Here is a 20,165-nt window from a genome sequence, read left to right as displayed (position 1 = left end):
GTGTCTAAGGAGATTGCTTATGAGACTTGCGGTTAGCCAGTGGGGTGAGACCGAAGTCCTCTTAGTCTGGCTGGTTTGGTTTGGTTTGCCTTAGAGGTGGAAAAAACCCCAGCCTTGGGCTGTAACTGCCCTGTTTGAGCAATTTGTCCTGAGTTGGCACTCTCAGTTGGGTTCCGCCAGAACCGCATTGTCACAGAAGGCTGCGGGGGAGTTTTGCTGGGACGGTCTGCATTGGGGATGGGAGACTTTCCTTGAGGGAAAAAGAAGAACAGGAGTAACACGGCTGCTACTCTGTTCCTTGAGGGAGGATACCTGAGCACATAACATGAGAACCCAGGAAGGGAGTTGGAGGCCAGGTGACACCTCTGCCCGGGGAAACTGGACAAAGACTGGGGGAGGAGCTGGGGGGAGGCTGAGTGAGACGGCTGGAGGGAGTTTCAGTTTGGAGCTGAATGGGGAAATGGAGGGGAGCCCAGATGGAGCTCTGGCCTCCCAATGGGGCTCTGGCCTCCCTGCCCCCCCCCAAGAGGGACCTAACTGAGGGGGTCCTGTTGTCTGTACCTGCAAGACCTGTCTTGGACTGTGTTCCTGTTGTCTGAATAAACCTTCTGCTTTACTGGCTGGCTGAGAGTCATGGTGAATCGCAAGAAGCGGGGGGTGCAGGGCCTTGTCTCCCCCACACTCCGCGACAGGCAGTCAGAGCAGGGGGAGGTGCGGGGCAGGTCAGTGCCCACTGCCCTATGGAGCTAGGGGAGGTGGGGGGCAGTCAGCACCCACTGCCCCCCAGAGCTGGCAGACAGCAGCACAGGCCTGACGCAGAGAAAAGCCTCCCAACCCAGCCGCTGCTGAGCACGTATGATGGAAAGTTCTCCAGTCACACAGCATGTGCTTAACTCTGCCACCTGTGGGGAGTTCAGCAAGTCCCCGCTGGCCCCAGGCAGCAGGGTGTGGATCAGCTCCTGCTCCGCTCCCCCAGGCCACATGCTTGTCATGAGGACACGGGTCGTTCATGTGCCGCATGCAAGTGGGGCTGCGAGGGGGCAGCTGCCAGCAGAGCCAAGAGAGGCTGGAGGTCCCCAGCTGGGCGAAGGTGGCTGGGACAGGCGGGAGGGGACGGGCTCCATGTGGGCAGGGGTAGTAATTGCTGACTGCCATTAGGAGCCCCTGGCGAGGTAGCCGTCTGCCCCGCCCACAGGATCTCTGCTCTCCGCACACCCCAGAGCAGCCGGGCAGACTCCAGGCAGATCGTGCCATTCCGACAGCATAGCGAGACGTTCCCGAGCCCCTGCCCCTCGCTGCCGAGTGCGTGCGGCGCTGGGCTGCCTCTGACCCACCTGTGGGGTGAAGTTGACGCTAGCACCGCGGTTCAGCAGGAGCTGGGCCACGTTGAGGTTCTCATAGTGAGCCGCGATGTGCAGGGGGGTAAATCCGGTCTGGGGAGAGAAAGGGCGGGTCAGTGCAGCCCCACAGACAGACCAACTGACTGCAGACGGGCTCGGATCCTGACTGCAGCCCCCTGTCCCAGGGACCTGGGCCAGCTCCCGATTCCCTGCCCCAGCATGCTCTGCAGTGCGCTCTGAGACGGCCTGGGGCCGCAGGGCCTGGGAGGAAATGAGGCTTGCAAACCCTTCAGTGGGGAGAGGGGAGCAGGGCGGGAGTGCCAGGCTCTGGGCAGCCAGTGCAGCATGGCTTCCGGTGGGAGTGCTGGCTGACACCAGCCCTCTCAGGGGAGTCTGCGGTACCTTGGAGAGGACGTCGGCATTGGGGTCATTCTGCAGGAGCACCGCAGCCGTTCTGGTGTCATCGTTGCGAGCAGCGATGTGCAGGGCGGGCAGACGGACCTTCCCCTTCGTCCCATAGTTGATGAGGTGGGCGACCACGTTCTCATGCCCCTGCTGCAGAGCGACGGCCAGTGGCGTGAAGCCATCCTGCCGGAGACAGAGAGGGAGGTGAGATGCAGAGCAAGGGGGAGCCAGTGCAGGACACGATAGCCCGACAGCAGCACTGACCACGGGCTCTGGGCACCAGCCCCTGCAGGGTCTCACCTCTGTGGCTACATTTTGGTTGGCGCCGCTTTCCAGCAGGAATTTGACGACTTCCAGGTGATTTTCCTGCGCTGCCATGTAGAGGGGCGTGAAGCCTTTCTGCAAACACAGAGCCATGCATGACCGTCACGGACTGCTCCTCACCCTGTAGGACCCAGAGCTCCCTGCAAGCCTGCAGCCACCCCACCCCACATGGTGAAACACAGCAGGGGTGGGAGGAGGAGTGAAACCCCAATGGCATTTGCGGGACAGAATGGATGCTGGGACTGGCCCAGGAAACCTGCCAGGGTAACACCCCTAGTCTTCAGAAAGTGCCATAGGATCTCTGAGAAGAACAAAGGGTCAAGTGCTTGGTCCGGACAAGATGGGAAAGCGTCTCTACTCGCTAGTGTTAGTGAATATCCACACCTCAGCAGCACCCAGCGGCTCCAGACAGGGCCCTATTGTGCCGGGCACTTCGCAGACACAGCCAAGCTATGCGCCTCGCCAGACAGGGGACCAGTGACAGGGAGGCGATCAAATCAATGCCATCTCCCTGTCACATACCCAGTTCCTGGGTGGCTCTGTGCGTGAAGTGTGGTAACATGCTTTCCCCATCCCCGCCCCTACTCACTAGGGGCCAAGTTCGAGCTGCGTTCAGCATGCTGGGAGTACGCTGGGGGCTGACCCCTCGGAAACCTGGCCCTGGATGTTTCTCTCTCTCTCTCTCTTTCTCCAGCTCTTACTGACCTTCCAGGGGAGCAGCAGCTGCAGGCCAGCACTGGTAGCGTGGCCCTGTCCTCCTGCCATGACATTTCTAACCCTCCCCGGCCGGCCAGAGGTGCCGTGTCTGCTCAGGCACGAGGCTTGCCAATGGTTCAAGGGAAAACGGGCAGAGAAAAGCCAGCCCAGGAGTGGCCATCAGCACTGCAGGGCTGGGCAGCAGGCGGCCTCTAGGGCATGGCTGCCAGCACTGTCAGGGGCCAAGCCTGGACCAGCGCACCTGCCTGGGGGCTGTTTAACACCTGGAGAGCATACTTTACCTGCGACTGCGCATTGACGTTTGCCCCATAGTTCACCAGCTCCCGGACCACGTCCTCCTGTCCCGCCAGGGCTGCGATGTGCAGGGCCGTGTTCCCCTTCTGAAACACAGCGGGACAGGGCGAGTCAGGGTGCAGCACACGGGGCAGGGTCTGAGAGCGGCTGTGCATGGGGAAGCCAGGTAGGTGTGCTTGGAGCTGGTATTCTCGGCTGCAAGCCACTGGGGAGTGCGTACACTAGCCACGCAGGCCAAGTCTGGACTCAGGGAAACGTGTAATTCAACATGCGTTAGTTGACACCTAACCAACACGTGCAAACCCCGTGTACAGACGAGCCACGGCATTTCCACACGTGTCCCAGGGGAGGGGAGGAGGGCACAGAGAGTTAATTTGCAAACAAACACTCCAGGGTGGGCAAACCCAGCGTGCACACAGGAGGGCTGTGTGCACTAGCCATGGGCATGGATTCTGTGCCAGGGAGAGGGACGAAGCATGTATGTCTGTGTGTCCCTGGTCCTGGGAGTCGGGAGGCCACACTGGGGCCACGTGGGCTGGTGGCTGTTTCCATGCTGGAGAGGCACATAGGGGGCTACTGGGAGGGATTCACAGTGTGCAGGTGGCTGTGGAGATCCTGCTTCCTGGAGAAGATCAGTGTGGGACAGGGCGCTGCTGAACGCCCATCCCAGGTGCCCCTTGCTGAGCTGGGCTTGCCTGAGACCAAGGCTGCCCCCCTGCTAACTCACCCGGCAGGCTGTTCTCCCTGTGCCCCCCAGCTGCTCCCGCTGCCCTGACTGCATCTGCTCTGTGAGCAGCTCTGCAGAGCCACAGTCTGCCTGAGTCCCTGGGCCAGCGAGAGGGGCCCCGCTGAATCTGGCCAGCTGGCACCTCGCCAGGCAGTGGAAACAGGACTCGTGTGGAGGCGAGGCCACAGCATGGGAGTGGGACACAAAAGCAAAGAGGCAAAAGGGTGAGGGGGTGGGACAGACAGCGCAGGGAGGGACGAAGGCGGTGCAGGGAGGGGAAGGAGGCAGAGGAAGGGAGACAATAAACAAGACAGAACAAGAGACTGGAGCCAGCCCACCAGCCTGGCCACTAGTGACAGAGGAAAGGCAAGAGGGCCCCAAGTCAGCGGACAGAGCCAGTCATGGCTAGGAGCGAGTACTGCAGCAGGCAAGGCCCAGCCCCCAGCACTGGGGCGGGGAGGGGAGAGTAGGGCCTGGCCCCCTCGGGAGCGGGTACTCCTGAGCCAGCCCGACGGCTCCGTGCAGCACGCGCAGGATGCTTGGCCCACATCCTTTTTTTCAGCACAAGGAGGAGGAGGATTTTGTACTCTACATTAAATCAATGGCAGCGCAGCCAGAAAACCCTGAGTCAGGCTCAACGGGCCGCAACTGCCAGAGCCCGGCAGGGGCCGGGGAGCAGGAGCCAATCCATCTCCAGGCCGCGCTGCATCCCCTTTGCGGATCTCATGCCATGGATGTCAGCGCCCTCCCAACCCTGAAATGCTGGAACCGCGCAGGCAGGGAGATGCAGACACAGGCCTCTGCAGCGTTTGCCTCTGGCTGACAGGGCAGAACGCTGATGCCACGGACACTGTGCAGTGAGTGATGTGGTGCACACAGAGCCAGGCAACCTCGCAGTCCCGGCTCACTTCAGACTGTGCTGGAGGTTGCTCGTTCATCAGCCTGCTCGCCTCGCTAAAGTCTGTCCCGCTGGTCACGAGTGAGCGCTGCTGTCCCCCGTGGTGACTTTCGGGTGAGCAAGGTGACAATGACTTGTTATTCAGAGAGCCACAGACCTGTGGCTGGCCCAGGCTGGGCCTGAGCAGCTCAGCCCAGGGCTGGGAGGAAGGGCCTGTGCGGTTCTGCTGGACCTGGGACAGGAGGCGCTCGCACAGGTTAGGTACCTGCTGCTGCCCTTCTCCTGGATGCGCAGTGGTCTCCTCTTTCCCAGCATTGGAAAGCCCCCTCATTGCTCCTGGAGTGGGCTCTCCCCCTGTGCTCCCCTGGCAGGCTCTGAGCCCGGGCCTGGATTTCTTCAATTTCCACCTTTGGACCTACTAACCCAGGGATGTCTCAATGGGCTTGATTGGCGAAGCTCAGAGCACATCCTCAGTGGTCTTATCCCCAGCTGTTTCTGTAGACGAATGCTGCTTCCCCTGCTCCGGGACCGAGCACAGCCTGATGCCCTTTGTAACCCATTCCCTCCAGGAGAGGGGTCCCTTTAGCTGAACTGGAGACACTCAAAGCCATGAATCCCAGCCTGTCCTCCAGGCCAAGAGGCAGGAGAGGCACAGGCTAAGGATGGGCTTTAGTCAAAGTCTAGCCCTGCACTCCCTTAGGAGGCCCAGCAACGGCTAGAGAATGTGGGACTGTCCCTGTGCTCACGGCACCAGCTGCTCTGCTGGGAGGAGGGGGGGTGTGAGATCTGAGCACAGTCCTCCTGCTGTTAAGAGTAGCAGTGCACCTGGGCACATCTGAACCAATCGCATGGGAACAGCTGCACCTCCCTTGCTTCAGGATCACTGCAGCAAGGGCAATGGCACTGGGACAGGGCTAGAGAGAGGGACACGTGGGGCCCAGGGCAGCTGGGCCGTGCACAGAGTGTGACTGTTACTGACTAATACAGGAGGGAGCCTCCAGCAGCCCCAATCAGGATAGGGGCCCATTGTGCTGGGCCCAGCTCTGCAAGCACTAGGCACGTGTGACTAGCAGCCGCCAATGTCTGCGGGGAGACTCGGATGGTGTCTATGTGCTGAGGGCTTCAGGGCCCTAACCCTGCTCAGAAAACTGGTGTGAATGGCAGCGTGTAAGCTAGGCTGGCTGGGCTCTCAGCAGGTGTGCAATGGTAGTGATTCACCAGTCCAGGGCACACACGTTTGCACTCCCATGGAATGTCAATTGGTGCAAGTGACACCACGTTAGTCCTCAGCCCCATTTCCCAGCCAGCTCACACCAGGGCTGTGATGCCAGGGCTGGGGGAGGCCCAGAAACACCTGCAGTGCCAGGCTGGGGGTCAGAACCCCCGCTCTTGGCTTCCAGGGCCAGGCGAGGAGCCCAAAGAGCTAGCTGGGGAACAGGCCCCTGAGCAGGTTTGCCAGTCCCTACATGCTGTGCATCCTCCCAGGGTGAGAAGGTGCAGTGCCTGGCACCGCCAATTACACCCATTGCCCAGTCGCTTCGTAAACGAGGGATGGAAACTAGACAGGCAGGGAAAGGACAGGGGGAGAAAGGGAAGAGGAGGTAGCAGAGACCTGGTAGCGAGTAGGAGTTGCCGGAAGGCTGTCCTCCCCATGCCCTCGGTAGGAATTGGTAGGGGAAGTAGAAGTGGGTGGCAACCTGGGCAGCGGTGACCATGAGATGGTCGAGTGCAGGATCCTGACACAAGGAAGAAAGGAGAGCAGCAGAATACGGAGCCTGGACTTCAGAAAAGCAGACTTAGACTCCTTCAGAGAACAGATGGGCAGGATCTCCTGGGAGGCTAATATGAGGGAAAGAAGTCCAGGAGAGCTGGCTGTATTTTAAAGAAGCCTTATTGAGGTTGCAGGAACAAACCATCCCGATGTGCAGAAAGAATAACAAATATGGCAGGCGACCAGCTTGGCTTAACAGTGAAATCTTCGGGGAGCTTAAACACAAAAAGGAAGCTTACAAGAAGTGAAAACTTGGACAGATGCCTATGGAGGAATATAAAAATATTGCTCAAGCATGCTGGGGTGTAATCAGGAAGGCCAAAGCAAAATTGGAGTTAGCAAGGGATATGAAGGGTAACAAGAAGGGTTTCTGCAGGTATGTTAGCAACAAGAAGTAGTTCAGGAAAAGTGTGGGACCCTTACTGAATGGGGGAGGCAACCTAGTGACAGATGATGTGGAAAAATCTGAAATACTCAATGCTTTTTTTGCCTCAGTCTTCACAGACAAGGTCAGCTCCCACACTGCTGTCCTGAGCAACACAGTATGGGGAGGAGGTGAGCAGACCACAGTGGTGAAAGAACAGGTTAAGGACTATTTAGAAAAGCTGGACATGCACAAGTCCATGGGGCCGGATCTAATGCATCCGAGGGTGCTGAGGGAGTTGGCTGATGTGATTGCAGAGCCATTGGCCATTATCTTTGAAAACTCATGGCGATCGGGGGAGGTCCTGGATGATTGGAAAAAGGCAAATATAGTGCCCATCTTTAAAAAAGGGAAGAAGGAGAATCTGGGGAACTACAGACCAGTCAGCCTCACCTCAGTCCCTGGAAAAATCATGGAGCAGGTCCTCAAGGAATCCATTTTGAAGCACTTGGAGGAGAGGAAGGTGATCAGAAACAGTCAACATGGATTCACCAAGGGCAAGTCATGCCTGACCAACCTGACTGCCTTCTATGATGAGATAACTGGCTCTGTGGATATGGGGAAAGTGGTGGACGAGATATATCTTGACTTTAGCAAAGCTTTTGATACGGTCTCCCACAGTATTCTTGCCAGCAAGTTAAAAAAAGTATGGATTGGATGAATGGACTATAAGGTGGCCTGAAAGCTGGATAGATCGTCGGGCTCAATGGGTAATGATTAACCCCTCAATGTCTAGTTGGCAGTCGGTATCAAGCAGAGTGCCCCAGGGGTCTGTCCTGGGGCCAGTTTTATTCAACATCTTCATTAATGATCTGGATGATGGGATGGATTGCACCCTCAGCAAGTTCGTGGATGACACTAAACCGGGGGGAGAGGTAGATACGCTGGAGGGTAGAGATAGGGTCCAGGGTGACCTAGGCAAATTGGAGGATTGGGCTAAAAGAAATCTGATGAGGTTCAACAAGGACAAGTGCAGAGTCATGCACTTAGGATGGAAGAATCCCATGCACTGCTACAGGCTGGGGACCGACTGGCTAAGTGCCAGTTCTGCAGAAAAGGACCTTGGGATTACAGTGGACAAGAAGCTGGACATGAGTCAACAATGTGCCCTTGTCGCCAAGAAGGCTAACGGCATATTGGGCTGCATTAGTAGGAGCATTGCCAGCAGATCGAGGGAAGTGATTATTCCCCTCTATTTGGCACTGGTGAGGCAAATCTGAAATATTGCATCCAGTTTTGGGCCCCCCTTTACAGAAAGGATGTGGACAAATTGGAGAGAATCCAGCAGAAGGCAATGAAAATTATTGGGGGACTGGGGGACATGGCTTATGAGGAGAGGCTGAGGGAACTGAGCTTGTTTAGTCTGCAGAAGAGAAGAGTGAGAGGGGATTTGATAGCAGACTTCAACTACCTGAAGGGGGGTTCCAAAGAGGATGGATCTCAGCTGTTCTCAGTGGTGGCAGATGACAGAACAAGGAGCAATGGTCTCAAGTTGCAGTGGGGAGGTCCAGGTTGGATAGTAGGAAAAACTTTTTCACTAGGAGGATGGTGAAGCACTGGAATGGGTTACCTAGGGAGGTGGTGGAATCTCCTTCCTTAGAGGTTTTTAAGGCCTGGCTTGACAAAGCCCTGGCTGGGATGATTTAGTTGGGAATTGGTCCTGCTTTGAGCAGGGGGTTGGACTAGATGACCTCCTGAGATCTCTTCCAACCCTAATCTTCTACGATTCCTCTATCCCTGTCATCCAACTGGGAGTCCCGCAGTGCTTCACACACAACATGGACAAAGGCCCCTGCACCCCAGGAGGCAGGTCAGTATCCCCTGCCCCAGTTTATAGAGCAGAGAGGGGAAGGAACCTGCCCAAGGCTGCAGAGAGAAGCTGTGGCAGAGACCGAAACAGAACCCATGTCTCCCAAGTGTCAGCCCAGTGCCATTGCTACAAGCCCAGCCTCCCCCGGGTACAATGTGGGCAAAGGATGTGCTGAGCCCCCATTACCCACCCGTGCCAGCCCTTACCTTGGTTGTCGTTTCTAAAACGATTTCCTTGTGCAGCAGCTCAGCCACCATCTTCACGTGGCCTTCCTTGGAGGCCAGATGCAGGGCATTCAGCCCGTTCTGGAATGAGCAGAGAGGTGGGCTGGTTAGCCAGGTTGGGGAACGCACTCATGGAAACTGGGGGCAGCAGAGGGGAACCCTGCTGCCATGGAGCCCATGGAGCCGGGGCTGCAAACACAAAGCCCACGAAGCTGCATGGAGCAGAGCGAAGCCCTGGGCCACCAGCTGCTAACAACGTTGAGCCTTTAGATACCAGCTACCCTAGACCCAATGCAGATCTATCACGCTGCCCCACGATACAGACGGGGAAACAGAGGCAGGTGTAACTTGCTCGAGGCCTCAGAGCTGGGACTACGATTCAGCAGTTCCTGGTGCCCAGCCAGTTTGCTCTCCTTGCGAATTGCTCCTTTCGAAGCAGGGACATCAGAATCCCAGAGCTATAAACCCCGGTGAGGAGCTGCTGCCTCAGGAGATCAGCTCACATCAGCATCCAGATGGAGCGAGGAGAATCCACTGGCACCTGGTATTTTGGTGCCTGCCATCTGCCCACCCACAGTGCTCCTGTGCCAGACAAACCTACCAGCATCTGGCAGCAGCATCACCACCCCCAGCATCGTTCCTCCAGCAATGCCCCAGTGCCAACGCTCTGCACAGCGGCCTACTAGGTTTAGCACAAACTCCCACCAGCCACGCCAACACCAGGACTCCCAGCAACACTCACCGCCCCAGCTGGGACAAACGCCTTGTGGTGCTGCTCTGACCGCTGCCTGCTCTACTCACACACACCCTGCTGCCTGTCAGGGCCCAAATCTCTGCCCAGGTCGCTTTGAGCCCAGACGCTGATTGGGCCCAACTGTGCTCTCACACCAGTTCCTGCTGCCTTAGACCATGCCAGCTCCCTTGGGCCTGCCCAATGGCTCTTGCTGCGAGAGAGGGTTTCTGCAGCAAGAAGCTCCTGAGTTGAGGCTGCCTCTGAGCAGATGCCACCCCCATGTGCCCACCCCTCCCCCTTCAGATGGTGCTGCAATCGGTATGTGTGGTGGGCCCTGTACTGGCAGGCCCCTGGTGTCTGGGATGCCACTGGCTGCTGCAGGTGAACACAAGTGTCCCAACTGTTTTCCCTTTGCCAGCACAATGCTCCACTCCTCCAGGCATTCGCTCTTAGTATCGGCATGGCAGCAGCACTAGGGGCCCCGCTCAGAGACCAGGAACCCTCGGGCTAGGCACAGTACAAACCCCGGCTCACTCCCAGTACATTGGACCCAGAGCTGTGGGCTCCAAAGCCTCAGCTGGGAGCAGCCCTCCCTACCCCTGGGGAGTCCTGCCCAGAGCCCCTTCCCAGAGGGTGTCTTTACAAGGCAGGCACTGCAGCAGGGGAAGCAGCGGGAGTGTTTGCCCTGCTGTCAGAGCCCGACGCCGAGATGCTGCACAGCAGCTGCTGATGCAGTCTTCTCTCTGCAGGAGCACCTTGCACTGGAGGATGAAGGCTGACGTAGTACTTGGTGCTGGAGCTTACTTGGGAGCCGTGGCACCGTGAGGGGCATGTGCTATGGATTGGGCTCAATGAACTCTGGGAGCCATGAGCAGCTCCATGAGAACGATAACGACACTACAACAATGCAGCTCTCCCTGCCCATGCAGGGCCCCGGGGCTCATCTGCTCACTTTGGAGGTCCTGGAAAATCCCCACCCTGGCACAATGACATTAATACGATGGGCTCAGCTCAACCCCCACAGCGCACAACTGGGAATGACTTACTGTCCCTGCTGAAGAGGGCCCAGCACTAGGTGCTGCAGGTCAGCATTACGGTGCCTTGGCAGGGCAAAGGTGGGTGTGCACGCGCCCAGAGCTCGGCTAGCAGGGGCTGCAGGTTAGGACTGAACTGCACTGGACCAGCCGGGAGGGACAAGTCTGCAGAAGCCCTAACATTCACCAACATTGAAATAAAAACTTAAAATGTAGCTTGGAGCTCTGTCTGGGCCACTGATCATATCAGAAGCAGCAGCTGCCTCTAACCTTGGCTCCAGACACAGGCACACAAAACCCACCAGGTATCAGAGGAAATGCCCCAGGGGAACATTTTTCACTGAAGTTACCATATAAAACATTAGCTGCAAATATTAGGTCATTTTTTTCCATCAGCAGAAGAACCAGTTGCAGAGGCCTGTGTCCAATGGCAAATGACTTTCACACGTCTCTGTTACCCTACAGCGCCCGACACGACGTACAGCTCATTCACCTTCCCCTTTGATACTGTTTGTTCTGCCCTTCACTCAGCTGAGAACCATTCCTAGCCAACCTTGCCTTGTGGTTCCCGTGCACCCCCTAACCCCCCCACCCCCACATGCTGCACTACTGGGGCTGCAAACCCTGCAAGGGGAGGCCAAACCCAAACAAGGTGCTGGTTTCTTCCTTGCTTTGCAAGCTGCACAGGGAGAGCCCAGGCGTGCTGCTCTCACTCAGTTACAGCTTCCATTGTCTTCACTGGTAGTGAGGAGTGCAGGGTCAGGAGGAGACTGTGCGGCTGTTAAGCTGCACACACTCCAGGAAACTGTGTCATCAATAAAACAACCCCCCCAGGGACATTTCTACTAGTGCTCGGTTTGGCATCTCTCCTACACACAGCCTCGGTGTGCAGCATGGCTGCCCAGCCAGCGCCCCGGTAGCATCTCACCACAGCCAGCTATTAGCACAGTCAGCACCCGAGAGGCCGCTTCTGCTCTTATTTCGGGTGCCCAGTTTGGTTTCCCAGGGGTGACCACCAGGGCTGGGGTGGTGGGTGGGGAGGGGCTTAAACCCTCCTAGGCTGTTTCAACTGGGACTTCTGCCCCCAGAGAACGTCTCCTGCACCTGGGTGCTTCCTCATTCCTGCAGCTGGGTGTGTGGAGCCCATCTGAGCTGTGAGCATCTGCTGTGGGGGGACACTCCTGCCTGGTGCATCACACGTGCTGTCTGTCTGCTGGTGCTTCTCTAAACCGGTAAAAGGTCATTGTAGGGCACTGATGTGTCTCCACGGAAATCCGGCTTGGGGGGAGACACAAGGAAGGGCTCCCAGCAGCACCCCTGGGGTTCCAGCTCCAACCAGCTTCCAGGAAATACTCAACATTAACATTCAACTTAAAAAAACCCTCATGGTTGAGTAATTTTACTAAAAATATTACAACAAAAAAACTTCAAAAACCAGACTCCAAGGAGAGACTGCTGAATTGGAATTAATTTGCAAACTGGACACCATTAAATTAGGCTTGAATAAAGACTGGGAGTGGATGGGCCATTACACAAAGTAAAACTATTTCCCCATGCTTATTTTCCCTCCCCTACAGTTCCTCATATCTCCTTGTCAATTGCTGGAAATGGGCCATTTTCATTACCACTACAAACAGTTCTTTTTCTCTTCTGCTGATAAAAGCTCACCTTAACTGATCACTCTCCTTATAGTGTGCATGGTAACACCCATTGTTTCATGTTCTCTGTGTATATATATATCTTCCTACTGTATTTTCCACTACATGCATCCAATGAAGTGGGCTGTATCCCACAAAAGCTTATGCTCAAATAAATTTGTTAGTCTCTAAGGTGCCACAAGTACTCCTGTTCTTTTTGCAGATACAGACTAACACGGCTGCTACTCTGAAAACTAAAAAGAGGCTTTCCATCTATCTCCTGCTAGAAGGGCCCCTTGCAAAGTACCAGAGCCAAGAGATGAATTTATTCCTTGTAAAATATTCTTCTATTCAGCTCTGGCAACAGCCCTAATCATACCAGAGTAAAACCTACAAATCCACACACATCTGCTGAAAATTGACTTGAAAGACTTTCAGATCCCACGAGGGGAGAGGCATCATGCCAAGCGGAAATGCACCTAGCTTGGGAGGATGCAAAGCTCCTAGAAAAAAGCTGAAATGGAGAGATGGATATTATGCAGTGAAAGCAGATTCTGTAACACACACACACACACACACGGCCATAGACACACTCACTTGTAACTAACACACACACACACAGCGAGAGAGAGCACATGGGTATAGACACACATTCTGGAATATTTGCATACCAGACACGTGAACACAGACACACAGGTGCTCTGTCCATGACACACACACGGCAATAAACACACTCAGATTCTCTCTCTGTAACACACACATCCTGTCACTTACAGGGGTAGTAAATATCCTCTCAGATGCTCGGAAACCTGTGAAAAATCTTTATTCTCCGGCCCCAGAGTGACGAGCTGAGTGTTCACAGTCTGTATCCAAGCCTCAAGAACAACGCAATCTGTTCCATCATTTGCCCCAAACCAACCTGCAGGACTGGAGCCTGTGCAGTATCCTAATCGGAGAGCATCATGTTCCCACACCTAACTGCTGTGAATGCCACCCTGAAATATTCTGCCCAGTGGCTACATGCACAATGCACTCTACTATTCGGAAAACACGAGAGATGGGGCTTTGCTCTCCACAGGGAGCAAGGTACAGGGCCTGGGCGAGGTTACAGATTAGGAGATTGACCTGGCTGCACACCTGGACAGACTAGAATGCTAGCTCCTATTGACCAGGGAGCTGGCAGCAACGGGCCTTGCCTGTTCTCAGGTCTCAAACCGAAAGCGAGGGCAGCGAAGTGCCTGGGAATCGGACAGGCATGTGGAGGAAGGAGATGCACAGTGAAGATGCTGGTACTGGTGCCGATGATGATGATGGAATCGGAAGGATGGGGATGAAGATCAGATGGCATGTTAAGGTCTCTGCATTTGTGTAAGAATACAGGGCCTGTGGGATAGGTCTGACCACATACATCCCCTTTATTACATACAGGACATGTGAGGTTGGACCTTTCCCACAGGTTTGATATTCCCCAGGAGGAAAACCCAAAGGTGCCATCTAACCACAGCGAGATGCACAAAGCAAACGGGAACCAGTTTGAAGACATCACTGACGGAGGCTCCTGACTGCCGCAGTCACACGCTCCCAGGTTCTCCCACTCCAGGCAGTACAACGTCTCACCAGCAGCAGGCTTGGCAGAGCTCCCTGCACGTCACCGAATGGAGACTCTGGCAGAAGGGAACCCCACCATGCTAGGAAAGGGCCGTTCAGAACCAGGCACATGAGCTCTGCTCTCTACCCGCATAGCCTCCTCCAGGCCCCGGAATTCCTTCTCTCTGGGAATAACGCGATGGGGCGGGGCACTTCCCAGGTCTCCTCAGGAGCTTTCAGCTAGTCTCAAAGGTGAAGTAGCAGCATGGTTCAAGTCACCCTCTATTCATGGCCTCTCACACCTTGGAAGTAGCCACTGCCCCCTCAGCTCACTCTCGCCTGCTACCCCCCAGCCTTGGGGACGCCCAAAGCTGAGTGCAGAGCAGGCGAATGAATGGATCCCAGCTTCCCTTTGCATCCAGCGACGCCGTGCTGCACCAGGCGGGGAGCTCCAGAACTCGTAGGAAAAGAACGTGACGCAGAATTAAACTTCCCTCGCCCCGCTTTAAACCCTCCCCCACCCACACCCATTCCCAGTGATCTGAGAGAGCAGCGGGCACGTTCAATACCCTCACTGAGGAGTGAGTGAATGTACCCAACCCAGGAGCAGGGCGAGCATGCCAAGTAACCGGCCTCATGCTGCAGCTCAGTACCAGGGCTCTGCTCCCCCGGGGAGACGAGAGAGCAGCAGTTGGGTTTCATGAGCATGCTGGATTCGGAAACGAAAGCACAGCCGCTCGGAAGATCCTGCCTGGATTTGGTGTAAGTCTGTGATCTACTTAGCGTGGAGCCTGGCACAAAGCCCAGGGGCCTGGCGCTAAGGTGAGGGTGAACTGCAAAACTGTTCAGATCTACAAATCCTTCACATGCTGGAGATTCAATAGCAGCATCCCCATGGAGACTTACACGGTAGGTAGCAAAATACACAATCAGTTCCTGCTTTGCTTACCTGCCAGGACCTAGGCAGGGGTCCGAGTCTCTCCCAGAGGAAGGAGCCCAGGAAAGGGGAGAGCCCAAGGGAACAGCTTTCATTCAAAGAGTTTAAAGGATCAGCAAAGGTAGAGACTTTCTACAAGTCAACTCTGGGCCAATTCACTTCTGACTTCCACCCCTGCAAGCCCACACACACACACACACACCACCATGCACACAGTGCACACACACAGCGCCGTGCACACACACACACACAGAGCGCCGTGCACACAGTGCACACACACAGCGCCATGCACACACACACACAGAGCGCCCCCCCATGCACTCCAGCCCTGGGAAGCACACCTACGCCTGTCCATGGCCACAGATGCCCCCCCACTCGGCTCCCATGCTGCTCGCGGTCTCTCACTGAGGAGGCAACAGATAAGAGTTCAAGCAGGGAGTGGAGCTCGGAAATGCTCCCCCTCCAAGCAGGGCTCCCCAGCACTGCCCAGAGCCCTCGCGCCCCCCATGCTTTACCTGGCAACAGGGAGCAGGCCCAGCCCTGATGGAGTACCCCCCATTCCCCAGGGCTGGCCTGGGACAGCTCCACGGCCTGCGGCAGAGGGGAGGGACACTCCTTAGCCTGCCCAGGTTGCTCTGTCCCTGAGGCCGGGAAGCAGGATCTGGGACGGCAACTAAGAGATAACAAACCGCTCCAGACCCCGGTCCCCCAGCCAGCCCAGCAGCACCCCCTGCGGGGCTCACTCCACAGCCACGTGTGCTGGGCAGGAATTGCTGAGGCGCGCTCTACTGCTGCTCTCGCTCTAACCCGGACCAGCTTATGGCACCTACAGGGGACAAGTGCATGGCTGAACCCAGGGAACACACAGCAGGGGCCGGGCCCGGGGCTGGGGCAGGCCCACACCGGAGGGTCAGAACCACCAGGGACAGCCAACGTTCTGGTCACAAGCCGAAGTCTCTGGGCTCTGCCAAGCACCCGCCAAGGGGCTTGTTCCTTCCTACACAGGGCCGTGAGCCAAGGCTCTATCAGGGCTAGCAGATGCCCCAATGGCCTTTGCTGCCGGTGCCAGGTGCTGGAGAGAGTGCATGACCCTCAGTGGAAGCAGCAGCGCCAGGGTGAGGGTCCCATGGCGGGGGTCTGCACAGGGACAGGGGCTCCTGCCAGAGCAGCAGGACTGGGAGCTCCATGACCCGCTGTGATCTCATCGTGTCTGTCAGGACATGGAGACACAAGTATGAGCCAATGTCCCTGCAAACATCAGAGTTTCGGTGGGCAAGTCTGAGTCCACATGAAAGCTGAAGCACGTGGGTGCACATCTGTCTGGGGGGAGCGTGCGAGAGGGAGCGCATGGGTGCACATCTGTCTGGGGGGAATGTGCGAGCAGCAGTGTGTGGGTGCACATCTGTCTGGGGGGAGCGTGTATATTTGCATGAGCCATGTATGCGTCTGACAGACTGATTGGTGAAGAGAACATCAGTTCATCCAGCTGCAACAGAGACATGATAACTTTCTCCTTCCTCTGCCCACAGTGACGCTTCCGCTAACCTTCCAGTGGCCCCACACAGCCCCTGCACCTGTTGGATGCCAGTCAGCAAAGGCGTTGCAGAGGCCCAGCCCAGAGCCGGATGCTGGGAGCAGAGGAGTTCTCTCCAAGCTGGGAGAGACAGCAGGCGCCTGCTCCCACCTCAAGAGCAAACTCTGTTACAGAGAGCTGGGGCTAGGCTGGGCTCTCGGTGACAACAATTACCCCCTGCAGTCAATGGAGTTCGCCTGGTGTCACTGGGAGCAGAGCATGGCCTTTGATGTGCTCCCAGGGGCTCGCTGGAGTCAGGGCACGGCAGCACTGTACAGGTACCCCCCATCCAGCGGTGTCGAAAAGGTACTGTCAGGTGCAACCTGCCTGTAACACCTGCTCCTGTAGCTGCAGTGGGTGGATCAATGGGAGTGGTGAATATGAATGGGGCGGCTCTGGGGCTCAGCACAAAGCAGACGCACATACACTGACACTGTCTGCAGAGTCTGCACGTCAGAGCTCACCCCCCTCTAGCCCAGCCTCCGCTTGAGAGCAGCCACTGCAGCCTGAGCCATCCCGCCCCCCCGCAGGCGCCTCCCCCTGCTCAGCCCAGGCCCTGCTCTTTGGCAGCTGCCCCACTGTTGTTGACAATCCCTCTGGAGACTGCAGCTCTCGCTGCCTGGACAGAGGAGCCAGGCCTGGCAGTGTGAGTGGCTCCACCAGCCCAGCACCTCCAGGGACCTCTAAGGGCCTGGCATTTCAGCAACACCCCTCTCCACCTTCATCCACTGTGCTGAGAGCCAGGGGACCAAGTGCTGAGGGTGGGGAGGTCCATAAAAGGCCCTGCGGATGGGCCTCCAGGCCCCCATACTGCACCTGCCACTGCTGATCTGCCTTCTATCCTGTGACGAGCACTCTGCGCCCCACCCAGCGGCCTCAACCCCCCCCCCACCTCTCAGGGGAGCCGCAAGCCACGCTCCCTGTCCACCAGTTCACTCCCCTTGCTACCCAGCAAACACCCCCACTCTGGGACGGTCATACATGGGCTAAGAGGGCACATGATTATAGGATCTCAGGGGCTGGTACCAGAATCCTAGTGACCTTAACCTACCTGATTGCAGGTGTTAATATCTACCCCATTCCTCAGGTGGTCCAAGGCTTTGTCCAGGTTCCCGGATCTCGCAGCCCTCAGAAAGCTGGTTGCAGCATCGGCCTGGGGGAGAAAAGAGAGCACATGAGTCAGCATGTGCTCAGGCTCCTACCAGCCCCATGTCGGGGCAGGGTACCCATTGCAGGACTAGGGGCATGAGTCATTCCCAGAACCGAGCACACGCTGTAGGGAACAAGCTGCACCAGCCAGCTCCAGGGCACCTAACAGGGATCTTTCATCAACAGTGGGCTCAATTCCCCCATCCCCCCAATTCCTGCTGCCCCTGTCCCACACCAGCACAGGGCCTGTCGCTAGCAGGCAGCCTTTTCAGTGCTGGAGCCTGGCTGGGGGTCTGTGGTGAAGCAGAAGGAGCTGTGGCTGAAGTGCCCCGCAGCAAAGCTGCCATTTATATGCAGACCCAGCTCAGGAACATGAGGGAAACGGCTTCCTTCCCCAGTGTTCTCACCCCGCCTGGCTCTCACCGGCGCTTAAAGGCCTGAGCCAGCCGCCGAATGTGCAAGAAAAGGGAGCAGGGCACTCAGTGCTGCAACAACTGGCAATGCCCCATTCAAACCCTCCACTGTGCCTGTCCCAACCCTACTTCCCCTCCCGGCCCCTGCCAGCAGGGCAGGCTCCCCCAGCTGTGCTGGGAGGGGATTGCATCCGGTCAATGGAAGGGATGGGAGGAGAGCTCTGTCAAGCCCAATGTGTTTGTGCACCTCGCAGAAAGAGGGCTTAGGGTGCTACTGCAGTGCAAATATTCCAGCATCATCACAATCTCGGTGTGAGGCAGTTAAAGAACCAGCCGCCTGACCGGGGCTGCAAGTCCCAGCAGCGACGGCTGCACTGGGACCAGGAGGGGAGGGAATGGATGATGGGGCACCATGAGGGATGCGGTCCCTGGCCACTTCATGGCGAGGCTCTCAAGGCTGGCCTGACACAAAGCAGCTGGGGAGAGATGGAGAAGCTAGTCACAGAGTCAGGCTTTCCACAGCTACAAAGTTTATAACCCAGCAATACCCCCGACCACAGCTGGGCACATCTGTCTGGCCCAGGGTCCTGTTCCCCTGGCCAGGAAAAGTCAGAGGGGAGGGACATGGACTATTTCTCCATTCTTGGCATGGAAATCAGTAAAAAATCCCTTGAAATAGACATGCCACGAATCAACAATGAACCCAAGCTTGCTACAGAGCCCTCCTTCTCCACACCAGACATCTCACCAGTTTATCCAGAACCATTTCCAGCCGCTACTGGTCCTGCTTGGCTCTGCGGGGCCCCCTCCCAGCTCTGTGTGCTTGTCTGGGACACAGCCCCTGGCCTTGGCCCCCAGCCTGAGCAGGAACGCAATGCCCCTCAGGAAGCGAAGCAGGCACAGCCCCCGGTGAGACATGGCTAACTGAGACACTTGGGCTATTATTAACCTTGCACTTCCTGTACAGGGTGATGCTAATATAGTCCTGGGTCATAAAGCAGGAGGTGACAGAGCACAAGGCGGGGGGGCAGGGAGAAGCGCTTCGCACGCTGATGCAGACCCTGAGCCTCTGACCATAGCCCCCTAGGAGTGCATGCTTGGGGCTGTGGCTTGCTGCCGTGTCGGTGTTAGGAAGAGGGGGCGTTAGCTAACATGAGGGGAAGACAAGAGAGCTGGTTAGCAAGTCAAACCCTTGGCTAGGCCCATCCCCAGGCCACACCTGGCGGCTTCCCTCGATACTAGAACTGCCTGTGGGCATTAGGGTGCGTATTATGGCAGCACCCAGGGGTCTGGGCTCTGCACAGATACACAGAGACAGTCCCTGCCCTAAAGAGCTTATGCTGTAAACAGGCCAGGCTGGCCGGGTGGAAAGATAACCACCCTTCTGTTGCATATGGGGACCAGGCCTAGAGAGATTTGCCCAGATCACACAGGCAATCTATGGCAGAGCCAGGAACCCAGTTCTCCGGCGTTCCAGCCCAGAGTTGTAAGCTCATGGCCACCCTTTCTCTACAGACGAGCACCTATTGGCAGAGCTGGCCAAGGCCTGGCAGGCCCCAGCCATGGTTCAGTAACATTTTCAAAGCAAATCATGACTTGTTAGCAGCAGAGCAAAGCGACATGGGGCGGAGATGCTCAAAGGTTGTGAGAAGTGACTTGGGACGAGCCGGGTCTCTTGGCACAGAAACTACAACAACCGGTGTGGGTTAAACTACAATGATAATAAAACCAACTCTGCTCTCTGGAGAAAACCCTTCAAATGGGCCTAGAAGGGACCCCAGTGTCGCAGGGCTGAGCTGCTCTGTACTAAAGCCAGTAACACACATTGATTGGGCGCTTTGCACCCCAAAGGATCACACAACACTTCACAAACAGGAACTAGGAATCCAGCCACCACTGAAATGCAGCCACCTCTGGGGTGATGCAGCAGCTGTTTAAGTAACATTATGCAACAACTTGGGATAGGAAGTGAAGAACAGTGGATCCAGTTGAAACTATGAGGCAAATGCTGAGTGGCAGTAGGTGATGACCCAGGCTAGGACTTGCCCAGGACACCAGAGTTCACACACCTAGGGCCAGATATTCAGGTAAGCATGGCACACGGAGTCTGAGCTCTTAGCAATCTGACCCCTAGAGTCATCTTTCACCAGGTGCCTTGGAACATGTCT

The 20,165-nt window shown here is 56.6% G+C and overlaps 1 protein-coding gene across 5 annotated transcripts in view; it reads right to left on the bottom strand.

Moving 5' to 3' along the window:
- ANK1 (ankyrin 1) overlaps positions 1 to 20,165 on the bottom strand; it is a 136,590-nt gene that overhangs the window by 27,291 nt on the left and 89,134 nt on the right. For all 5 annotated transcript variants that reach the window (XM_054021063.1, XM_054021064.1, XM_054021067.1 and 2 more), the window contains exons 2-7: positions 17,487 to 17,588; positions 8,917 to 9,015; positions 3,068 to 3,166; positions 2,046 to 2,144; positions 1,743 to 1,928; positions 1,335 to 1,433 (exon numbers count right to left, since the gene is read on the bottom strand). In XM_054021063.1, the coding sequence (XP_053877038.1) occupies positions 1,335 to 1,433; positions 1,743 to 1,928; positions 2,046 to 2,144; positions 3,068 to 3,166; positions 8,917 to 9,015; positions 17,487 to 17,588 (684 nt within the window). The remainder of the gene's footprint in view (positions 1 to 1,334; positions 1,434 to 1,742; positions 1,929 to 2,045; positions 2,145 to 3,067; positions 3,167 to 8,916; positions 9,016 to 17,486; positions 17,589 to 20,165) is intronic.

This window comes from Malaclemys terrapin, chromosome 2, assembly GCF_027887155.1.
Source record: "Malaclemys terrapin pileata isolate rMalTer1 chromosome 2, rMalTer1.hap1, whole genome shotgun sequence".
NCBI lineage: Eukaryota > Metazoa > Chordata > Testudines > Emydidae > Malaclemys > Malaclemys terrapin.
This window is presented reverse-complemented; position numbering and strand designations above follow the sequence as displayed.